The 12,346-nt window shown below is 38.2% G+C and overlaps 1 protein-coding gene across 3 annotated transcripts in view; it reads right to left on the bottom strand.

Moving 5' to 3' along the window:
* SIPA1L2 (signal-induced proliferation-associated 1 like 2) overlaps positions 1-12,346 on the bottom strand; it is a 211,454-nt gene that overhangs the window by 50,516 nt on the left and 148,592 nt on the right. For all 3 annotated transcript variants that reach the window (XM_012731328.1, XM_004691132.2, XM_012731327.1), the window contains exon 10: positions 6,780-7,054. In XM_012731328.1, the coding sequence (XP_012586782.1) occupies positions 6,780-7,054 (275 nt within the window). The remainder of the gene's footprint in view (positions 1-6,779; positions 7,055-12,346) is intronic.

The raw sequence follows: 12,346 nt of genomic DNA, 5'->3' as shown, positions 1-12,346 counted from the left end.
AGATCTATGTGATAACAAACAAGGGCCATTCTTTTGGAGAGTAGCAAAACAAAGCCAAAGACCTTAGAGTAAAGAAAATATTTAAAGGAACAAAGTACATCCTTAGCCAGAAAAAAAAAAAAAAAAAAACAATTAACAAATGAGCTGACCACTGACCAGGCCGCCACAGCTAAATCGCAGAATTACAACCTGCACTCAGCGTACTTTGAAATTGCCTCTTGGTTTTACTTTACTTGGTCGCATCACAGAGATCTCCTTCAACCGAACCCAATCTTCTAACAAAAACTTTACAACACATTACAAGGCTACTGTTTACTTGCAGTCTACTACCTGCCATGTGTGCCACTTCACAACTTTCCACATATTCTGCACTAGTTTAATTACACAAAAATGTCAGAGGTAGCGCAAAGGAAGTCTCCAATTTTCAGAGGAAGCATGAGAAGTGGCAGGTTTCCCTGCTTTCCAGAACCTCCGACTCCTTGCTCAGTGTTCTTTCCTGAACTCTTGGCCATCTCCTTAGCAAACTATCAAAGATCAATTATTGTGGCCCATATCATATTTTTCACTAGTTGTGAAAAGGATCTTTGGACACAAAAGCAGATAAATCTCTTCAAAGGAAATACCTGCTTCTTTTATATTATGCACTTTGTAAAGGGACCCTTTTATAGCCCCCGGGATTGAAATAATCACAGATATTTTAATCATTTAATGTCTATTATGCTAATAGCCTGCTAATAGCTAAAAGACTCCATCCAAATCATCCAACAAGGTGACAGGGGTAATTGATGCTTATTCTTTTGAATCACAAACTCTTTTCTTTCTGTTGCATAAAAACCCAACAGGGAAATAACTACGTAGTATAACTATTTCCTGGAAAGGTTAGGGCTGTGTCATACACAAAATAGGTGCTAAATATTAATTCACTTTTCTGCAAATTTTCTTTAGAGGTAGAAATAGACACCTAGACTATACGGAGAAAAAAAGACACTTAGATCATAAAGCCACTTGACTAAGCCTTTGAATAAAGGTCTTGAACTGAAAATGGGAGAGCCATATTAAGTAGGAAATGGAGCTGTTTGGTGCTAGATAATGACAGACTTCCCTTCCTCTCTTCCCTCAACAGACAGTGTGGACTATCATTACCCACTGGACCCTGTAGCACCCATAAAAGATTCAACTTTTGATAAAAGGTTCAGAAAGTTCTTGATAAAGTCAATCACTTTTTTTTTTTTTTTTTTGCTTAGAAAGTTGGAGGCCAGAATTAACATTTTATTGCATTATATACTGTACTCCATATTTACACATAGAAGGGTCTCAATAGCTATTTGATGTCTGATTTTTATGAGTAGATTTCCATGAGGGAGAATATCTATTGGCTGTCCACTTTCACAGCATGGTGTAACTTGTCGAGTATGAAAGGGATCTGGCTAACTCACTGAGTGCTTCTGCTCTTTGCATTCCATCACAGTGTTGGTAACACATAACATTTCAAACTGCAAAATAGCATCAGAATGAAAGCATAGATTGCATAATTGCAGAGAGAGCATTTTCTGCTTTGAGATACTTACTATCAACTAATAAGTGCTGCTATAGCTTGAAAAACCATTTTTAAAATGGTTTTTAAAATAGCAAAAATATGAACACCAGATAAATACAAAGGAAGGTAAGAAAGTGAAGATTACATCTGTCCCATCCGTTTTAATAGTTGGTGCCCAGCACTGTTTCTGGCACAAACTAGTTAAGAGTGACTGTGGTGATGGCACACGGGTGAATTGGTGGTAGGAAGTCCATGGGGATTACAACTGAGATGAAAAAATGCGCAAAATGAAGAATGATGTAAATACATACATACATATATAAGTAAATAGAGTGAATGAACAAATGAACAAAATGAATGAATGACTAGGCCTAATTCAATGTTCCTGTTTCAAGAAATAAGAGGTAATCTGAATATTACATTGGAATAAGTGGGCAGCAGGCTCAGAATAGTGAATGTACATTATTTCAGGTTATTTTGAGACCCTCAAGTTCTGAAAAAAGAAATATATGTGTTTGTGTGTGTGTATGTGCATATATACATACACACATATATTATAGTTCACATTATAATTTATTACTGGAAGGCTTATAAGGTAGAATGATTTTTTATCCATACAAATAAATTGGGAAACCCTTAACCTCTTCTAAAACCTCAGTTTAGACCAGATTTCAACTCATCTACTATTCTATAATATACACATAACCTACTAATCTGACAAAACTGAATTTTACTTCCTATTTCTATTTATATGTCCTCCTTTGTGCATTTCAGGGAGTTGGATGGTCAGGCCACAGACAGTAAAACAAAGGAACATAAAGCTGCAATTTACAGAATGATGAGAGAATGACAATTCAGATTCATGACAATGTGAGATATTCCACTGTTTTGCATTATACAGGAAAATATGTCTTGGATAGTATGTCAACAAAGTATGAAAAATCACACAAAACAGATGTACCACAGCAAGAATTGCATTTCCATTTTTATTGGACATATTTACTAAATCACTCACATTGTATAACAACTCATGCATAATTCTAATGAGCTATTTCCTTTATGTTAGCCTTTTAAGTTGATGTGCTTTCCTTAAAGTGACATTGATAGAATGCCAGTCACCTCTGAAGGCTGGGCTAAGGGTCATTCCAGCCCTTGCAAAACCAAAGAGGAGTTCAACTAAGTGTCTTCTTCAACTCTTCTTCATCTTGGCCACAGACACTGTCTGCTTGGGAAATAGTCTTGCTACTTTTAAAACCTCATTTCCATTTGAAGAATGCTATTCCCAAACTGCTTTGTGCCACTCATTTTCAATCTATATAAATTCATTCCCAGATCCAATCTCAGCATGAGATCACTTAATAAGCATTCCCAAAGGGCACTCTCCTTTTTTTTGGTGTTTTCCAGAACTCCACAAGGAAAGAGGAGGTTAAAAAAAGTCTGTCTGACCACATGGCGCGGCAGACCTCTCCTGACCCGCCCGCTGCTCCCCTCAGCAGTGTACTTCGTCGATCTGCCTGTTCTGCTCCCCAGTCTGTCTCTGGTGAAGCCTCTCGCCGCCCCTGAGCCTCTGGCCTGTACCCCAGTTCTGTATGTACAATTAAATATATCTTTAAAAAAAAAAAAAAAAGTCTGTCTCAGTGGGGAATGTGATCAAAAAAACAGGGATGGAGGGGGTGGGGGGTGGGGGGAGGGAAGTGCACGGGACTATGGTGATGGCACATGGTGACTTGGTGATAGGAAACCTGAGGGATTACAATTGAGATGAAAAAAATGTACAAAATGATGTAAAAATGAACTGTTTTTTTTTTTAAAAAAATAGTCTGCCTCCCTTCAAGCTAAGGAGAGCTGAGTTATCATCACCCTTAGGCTTGAGATGACTTCAAAACGCAGGGTGGCTTTTGACTTAACATAAAATACTTTTCCAACTAAACAATTCATTTAATCCAGCAGTTTCGTAGTCATAAGCAAATACCTTCTGGCCTGTGGACGACCAGAAGTGAGTTTATTAAATGACAGGTCCTTCTTACTGTTGACAGGAGCAGATGGGCTCCAAGGCAAATTATTTCTCATTGGACAAAAATAAACCTGATAAATGGCAAAAAGTGAATTGAAGCATTTTTCAAATTATTCACAATGTGTAGGAAGATAGCAATATCTTGCAATTAACTCATCTGGCCATTTTGGTAGTCCTTATGGCTTTTAAATTCAAGACAACTTAAAGAATTTATACATGCATACCCATACACAGGAGTCCATCATTTTGTCCCCTCCGTGAAAAGCAGTGGGAACCAATTTGTGAAAGAATTCAGAGGTAATTTTTCATGCCACAAATCAAACATGCACAGTTTTAGGTGGAAGCAGGTCTTTGTTATGTTAGGAGTAATGTCACTAAGCAATATATTGATATTTTAAGAGTGTTGTATTTTAGTTTTCAAAATGAGTCCACTACTACCCAAACTCCTTTGGGCCTTTCTGACAATTTATTTCAAAATCTAATAATACAGAAGATGAAATTTCTATAAAATTCAGAGATGAAACTGAAAGTGATGTTTTGTACTGATGGTGCTGTCTAAAGCAGAGGATTGCTATTATAGGGGTAACTTGTTGGCGAACCTGCTTGACATCAGCAAGTGCTTTTATCATGCTACCCAGTCAGTCACTGGCAGAACATGAATCCCAAACTAAAACTAGGGATTCAAAGATTTTTACAAATACAAATTCACAGAAAATTGGAAGACTACATTGAAGGAATTTCAAATGAAACATGCTAAGTTTAAAATCTTGGTGATTTGCAGAGTGATGGGACTTGCCAATTTTGGAGTGCTACTATCAGGCTTACAAATACTACTATTCGTAATAGTATTACAAATAGCTAGTTCTAATCCTGGCTAAGGTTATGATTGTAGAAGACAGTTATTCCAGATCAATCGGCAGGAAAATCTGTATCTTCACAGAATGACATGAATGAGACTCAGAGAAAACAAAGGCAAAACTTTCTAAGGATCTTGAATAGTTTCAAGAAGAGAATTTGCATTTAAAACAAAAAAATAATTATGTGCATCTCAAGGCAGATAACATGCCTTTGAGTAAGTAAGTAAATAAATAAATAAATAACAGTTTGGAACTTTTAATGGTAGTTTTGGTTTGTTTTAGCTAAAAAGCAATTCAGAATTTTATAAAACATTCTCCAAAATCATGTTCCAAATGCCAATCTCAATGATAAGTTTAACATTTTTATCTACCAAATATTCTGAAAGCTTTGAGAATTTCTTCTAACAAGAGTAGACCCAAACTCAAAATAGCTGAAAAATAATTATTTTTTAAGCCAAAAGGAGGACATGGTAACCTTTGTGCTTAATTCTACAGTAATAGCCCTAAGAAAGGTAGTAAGACTTGATTTAATTAAGATTTAGCTGCCTAAGATTTATCAATCTATTATTTCTACCAAAGGAAGAGAGAAATCTCATTATATGAAAAAATTAAAAATTAACTGCCTTAAAATTTATTTAAAAAAACTTTCCCTTTAACTTCAAAGAACTAGAGGGTTTGCCTTGTGTCATTTCCAAGTCTTGTTTTTAATAAAATAGCTTATTATTTAATTTTTAATAAAATAGTTGTCTTTGATTTCTCTGTTATCATACAACTAGGTGTGATTCATGGGGTACTTGAGGAGCAAATGGATTTAAAACAGAAGCTGACAAGGCAACAAGAAACATACTGTGTATATCCCATGACATGTGACTGCTACTCTAAGGAGGAATTTCAGCTACCTCAATCTTTATTTTGTCAGATTGTTGGGTAGAGATAGGAAAGGAGCTCACAGCTGGGGAGCAAATGGTAAAAGAGTTACTAGAAGCAGGCATTTACAAAAGCTTGCATTTTAACCAGAAATGAAGGTGGCATACCACAGGTTTACTTTCTAAAAAATGATGGCTTAGAATTGATCCAGTATGCAGCCACTAGCCACAGGTGGCTAATTAAATCTCAAGTAACTAAAATGAAAAATTCATTCCCTCCATCTCCCAAGTCACTTTTGAAGTGTGTGATGATCACACGTGGCTACAGATTCTAACAGTATAGATGGAGAACCTATCAGTGCAGACAGTGCTCTGGGAAAGTACTGGCTTAGAGTATGAAGAAAAGAGATGGAGAAAGAGGAAGAATGACCTCAGTGACCAGAGAAATAATTCAGAAAATGGCTATTCATTTTTGAATAAGAATTTCTTTTAGAAAAAGTCCAAATGAATATTCTAAAGTTTAATATTTTTTTTAAGAAAATGATTGGGGTGTTGCTCATGACAGATGAGGTCAAATGCTTTCCTTTGAACTTTATGAAAGCAGCAGCAGCAGGCAATAGCACAGTCTCTACCATACAGATAATAAATGGGGCTTAGGGAGAACATGTGGATACCCCAGATTACAGGGGAAAAAACCTGCATTTCAAGCACTCTTGCTCTCTGCAAAGCCAGAGCCTTTAAGGTGACCCACAGGAACTCCTTGTGAGATGACATTGCTACTACCACTGAACCATCAATGGCATGAAAGTGGGTAACGGCGGATGGATGACTTGTTCTTAATTTGCATTCCTTCTTGCTTAGTCTAATATTTTTTAGATATGAACCTAGTTATTTTCTATTAGCAATGGAAACGTATCATCTTCTAATTTGACTCGATTGCTACTCTGCTTCCAATCACCCGTCAGCTTCTCAGACGTTTCTCATGACAGCTTATGAGATTGTCCCAGATCAGTTCAAATAAAATGAAGTAATATACACATACAATGTTGTTGATATTCCAGTACTACTTTAGATAAACAGGTACTGATATCTTACATAACCTGAGAATCATCAAACTGCTTCAGGTTATGAAAAGTAATTTCAACAAAGCAAAGTATTTAATCTGCTGAAGGCTAAGCTATGTCAAACTAGGATCTTTCCCTTGATATGTAAGTTTCACTGGCCCAAGTGAATCAAACAGAATTGTGCTCCATAGTTTAAAATATCTCAGTCCTTACATGGGTCAGTGTACCATGAAATGACACACAAAATTGTCATTTGTTATTTTGCACTAATAACTTTTTTTGAAGTTCATTTTAAGTTAATTTAATGAGTGATATCCGAGCAACTCTGGTTGAAGATGAACTTGACTACGTTTTTGGAGGAGCTTACCAGGAACATTAGGATAGAACCTGCCTCAGTGGTCAAGGAGGGGCACCCCCTTCTCAGGGCCCCTCATGTCTTACCTGCGGGGTGAGCCATCATCGTGCGGCTGGATGATGACCACCTTCACAGTCACGGAAGTGCGGAGTAGGTCGATCATCTGCTCATGGGTCAGAGTAGCCACTGCCACTTTGCAGATCTCCACAAGGCGGCTCCCTTGGCGAAGGCCAGCCTTCCAGGCAAAGCCAAAGGGCTCCACATCTGCAACAATTCCTTCAAAATTCACGTGGAAGCCAAGCTGGCCCAGCCCGTTCCTCCTCAGGGTCATTTCCACAGTCTCGCAGCCTCTTGTCACTATCTAAGTGGGAAATAGGCCATTAGAAATGCCACAGCGGAGACCCCACATGACAGTGCACTCAGAGAACTCTGTGCCTACTATTACCTTGGCCCCACGGCATCCCCTCTAGCTGTCCAAATAACCAAGACAGTTTCTATCCAGAGTCCAGCAAGGTGGACATGGCACCAGACACACAAAGAAAACAGCAAAAGTAAAACAATGGCTTCATTTTTCAAAGGCAAATCCATTCCTGGTACAGGAGTTCGGCTTCTTCCTTAAAATCACTAACCTTGAGGGCCCTCCCTGCTGGTGCAGTGGGTTAAAGCACAGCACTGAGAAGCTAGAGCCACTTCTGTAAGAGTTCAATCCCTACCTGCCCTAGAGGTGATCCACATGGCGAGGCAGACCTCTTCTGACCCGCCCACTGCTCCCCTCAGCAGCGTACTTCGTTGATCTGTCTGTTTTGCTCCCCACTGTCTCTGGTGAACCCTCTCACTGCCCCTGTATCTCTGGCATGTACCCCAGTTCTGTATGCATAAATAAATATAAAAAAAAATCACTAACCTTGAGCTTAAGACTGTGAGTTTAAGAGTTTAAGACACTCTGAAAACTCCTTCCTCTCCTTGCTAAAATTAACTGATTTGTCTCCTAAGTACATCTATTCCACAGTGAAATGGGAAAAATAGAGACTCCTTTGAGTCTCTATTACATGTTTCACCATGAAGCAGTGAAATCTAACATAATTTCATTCAAAAACTCCCCCCAGGGACTGCTTGGCAACCTGCCCCTGGGATGGGTGATGGTGATGGATGGGCAGCAGCAGTAAGTGCTCCTGTGCACTAGACCTGTGGATAGCCTTCTCTGTCCTCTAAGACTCTCCAGGGCACTGAATGCCCATGCTTGCCTGGGGAGTGAGGACAGTGAAATCAACTGCAGGCCAGCCAGCCCCACTTCTCAGCTGCTGTTGATAAGGGCAGTGTGCAGGCTGGGTGCTCTGGAGAGAGCAGAGATCTGTAGTTGCCTGTTGTCTCTGTCCCACTGGACTGGTCCAACAGGCCTATGGGTAACTCCAAATAGCAGCAGTTTCAGCATCCTGACTCTTCTAGAGAACTTGAATGGGTCTACAGCTGTGTCACAATAAGGGACATGAAAGAGAAAAGGTGGATGGCACTTCAGGGCCCTCCATTCCTGAACATGCCACACCCTGTCCCCAAACCTCTGCCCCTGAAAGTGCTCACTGGGAATAACTTACATGCATTGAAAAAAATGCAGGCTCACTGAACATCTGATGACTACAGCATCACTTATTTGTGGGAAATTCAAAGTTGGGAAGATTGATACCCGAATTCCCAGAAGCACAGAGCTAATGTTTAAAGTTTCAGTTTAATAAATGCTCATTTCCACAAAACCTGCTCTGCATACACAGATTCCTATTTAATAAGACCTGTGGCTGCAAGTGCCACTGTGGGACTTGGGCTGCCTCTGTGGTCCCCCCTCCCCCCAACCCTGCCTGAGGTTTCCATGGTTACCATCTTGAGTACACACACCCACAATCAATTCCTCATAGTCACACAGGATAGTATAGGGGAAGGAAACAGACAAAGTTTTGAAAAATCAACACTTCTGTAGTTATGAACCAAAGTATTTCAAAATTGAAAAGTTACTTCCGTAATGTATGTAACCTGAAAAAATTTTCCCTTCACTTCTTTTCAAGTTGTTTCAACTAAGCGCCCCTAGCCAAAAGACTGCCTGTGAAATGTGCCCTGCCTTCTTTTGATTATTAGTGCAATTTTCAATTAAAATTTGCATCTAGACTGAAGAGTGAATGGTCAAGCGTTTGCTGTGTCCTCTTCTGTTCATTTCCTGTCACCACCCAAACTTTTATTTGTTCTTTCTTTATCCCTTCTGTTTTTTGTTTCTTTAACATGGGCAAAGGCTGCAGGATCATGTTCTCCAGGCATGTGGAATTCCTCACACATTTACATGGACTTAATTATCACGCAAAAATCATGACATTCTCCTCATGACTGGCTGCTTAATTCCTAGGGTGCAGTACAAAATAAAAACATAGTCCCAAAGTATTCAGAATTTCAATATGGGAACAGCAGGGCCTGGGCCACTCTGAGAGTGGGTCTCTATAAGAATTACACCCGTGAAGCTAGCCAGCCCACCCAGTCCCTCTAGTCTTAAGTTTTCATTCCCTTCCTATATAACAGATACCTTTAAATTCACATTCAAACATCATAGAACACACATTGAGTTTGCCATTAACTGAAGAGAGCTTATTCCCAGGATTTCGGCTGTGACTTTGTGGTCTGCCATTTTGATCTCTGTTACTGGCCTGTGCCAACCATATGTTCTAATCATTCAACAGTCTTTGGGTTGCTTTGTTTGCAATGTCTCCTACTTCAAACCATTCTAAACACAGCACAGCTCTCCTCAATATATTCTATTCATTAGGCACTGAGTCACATGAGCAGTCCAGTCACATGTTCAATAGAATAGTAGGATGGGGTCCATGAAACAATGAATGTATGAAAACACTGGGTAAGTAATATGGGATATAGATTTTGGTGGTGAGTTTATATTGTATTTTCAGGAGCACAGACAATGATGACTCAGTGGATCTCCTAAACAGAACTATTTGCAATATAACAAAAGCATAATGTGTCCTGAGATTCACAAGATAACTCAATTCTCCAGGTATATAAACTAATCCACATACTGACTCATTGCCAAATCACATCTATGTTTGAACACATCTACTTGATAATACTGCTGAATACACTGAGGCCTTTTCCTGTGAATAGTGTCTGTGGATAATAAAATTATTTCTCCAAGGCTAGAAGACACTGACTTGATTGTGTTGTCTCTTACACATGGTCTCAAATAACAAAGGAGAGATTTCTATTTGGTGGGAGGAAAGGGACAGGAAATGAGTATAATTTCTCTTTCTTTCATGATCCATAATTGACCTAAATCTTTTCTAGTGAATGAAATCTACATCCTCTTGGTGAAGATTTACACATGAGAAATCCTTTTGTCAAAGCAGGCTTTGTTCTTATATTTTATTTGGTTAATTCCTACAGCTCTGTTTGTATATTCTGAAACTAAAATCTGCATCTTTCTTTGTTAAAATTAGAAGCAGAAATACACTGTCAAAACCACTTAGGGGATCTGTACTAAAAACAACTATCTCTTTTATGATTGGCTTTTTTTTTCCTTATGTCTTTCAAACTTAATGGGTAATTCTATAAAATCTCATTAAGATTCTGTGGCTGGCACTACATTATGATTAAGGGGACAATACAACAAGAAGAAATAACAAACATCAACATATATGCACCAAATGAAGGAGCACCAAAATATATTAGGAAACTACTGTCATTTATGAAAATGTATATCAGAGAGAATACATACATAGTAGGAGACTTCAACACGCCACTCTCAACAATGGACAGATCAACAAGACAAAAAATAAGTAAAGACACTAAAGCTCTGAACAAGGACCTGGACAACATGGGTCTAGTGGACATCTATAGAATACTGCACCCCAGAAAATCTGACTACATATTTTTCTCAAATCCATATGGATCATTCTCTAGGACTGACCACATACTGGGTCACAAGATAAACACCAATAGATACACTAAGATCGAAATCATACCAACTATTTTCTCTGACCACGAAGGAATCAAACTAGAAATAAACCATATGAAGAAGGCAAGAAACCCATCTACCATATGGAGACTAAAATCCACACTACTGGAAGACCACTGGATCAATGAGGAGATCAAAGAAGAAATTAGAAAATACTTGGAGAAGAATGACAATGACAACACAAGTCTCCAAAATGTATGGGACACATTAAAAGCAGTTATAAGAGGAAAATATATAGCAATTCAAGCTCACATAAAGAAACAAGAAATAGTGCAAAGAAACAATTTAATGTCCCACCTTAAAGAATTGGAAAAATAACAACAAAATAACCCAAAAGCCAGCAGAAGACAAGAAATAATAAAAGTTAAATCAGAAATAAATGAGATGGAAGTCAGGAAAACAGTTCAAAAAATCAATGAAACCAAAAGTTGTTTCTTTGAAAAAATAAACAAGACAGGCCACTAGCCAGACTCACAAAGGAAAAATGAGAGAAAGCACAAATAAACAGAATCATAAATGAAAGAGAAGAAATCACACAGACCCAGCAAAAATCAAAAGAATAATCAGAGAATACTATGAGCAACTATATGCAAACAAATTGGACAATTTAACAGAAAAGGACAAATTCCTACAACTCTACAACCACCCAAAGCTAGATAAAGAAGAAATAGAACAGCTAAACAGACCAATTACAAGCAAGGAAATAGAAGAAGTAATCAAAACCCTCCCCCAAAATAAAAGTCCAGGACCAGATGGATTTACAAATGAATTTTACCAAACATTCAGAAAAGAGCTAGTGCCTGTTCTACACAGACACATCCAAAAAAACTGAAAAAGAAGGAAAACTACCACAAACGTTCTACGAAGCCAACATCACACTAATACCAAAACTTAACACAGAAAACACAAAAAAAGAAAACTTCAGACCAATCTCCCTAATGAACACTGATGCAAAAGTCCTCAACAAAATCTTACCTAACAGAATCCAACAATGCATTAAAAGAATAATACACCACGACCAAGTGGGCTTTATCCCAGGAGCACAAGGATGGTTCAACATCAGAAAATCAATTAATATAATCCATCACATCAACCGACAGAAGAATAAAAACCACATAATCGTATCAACAGATGCGGAGAAGGCTTTCGACAAAGTTCAGCACCCATTTATGTTTAAGGCCCTTGAAATCTTCGAATAGAAGGAACATACCTCAACATGATAAAAGCCATCTATGATAAACCCACAGCCAATATTATCCTCAACGGAGAAAAGCTGAAAGCCTTTCCTTTGAAATCAGGAATAAGACAAGGGTGTCCACTATCGCCACTGCTCTTCAACATAACACTGGAAGTTCTAGCCAGAGAAATAAGACAGGAAAAAGGCACACAAGGAATCCAAATAGGGAAAGAAGAAGTAAAACTATCCTTATTTGCAGACGATATGTTAATTTATATGGAAAACCCTAAAAGCTCCACAGAGGAACTAATCAAGGTAGCAGGATATAAAATCAACACACAAAAGTCAGAGGCTTCCTATACACAGACAACCAATCAGAAGAAGCAGAGATTAAAAAACCAATCCCCTTTTCAATTAAAACAAAAAGAATCAAATACCTGGGAGTCAACCTAACAAAGGAGGTAAAAGACCTCTAC

The sequence above is a fragment of the Condylura cristata genome, unplaced genomic scaffold, assembly GCF_000260355.1.
Source record: "Condylura cristata isolate star-nosed mole 26May11 unplaced genomic scaffold, ConCri1.0 scaffold00030, whole genome shotgun sequence".
NCBI classification, from domain to species: domain Eukaryota; kingdom Metazoa; phylum Chordata; class Mammalia; order Eulipotyphla; family Talpidae; genus Condylura; species Condylura cristata.
This window is presented reverse-complemented; position numbering and strand designations above follow the sequence as displayed.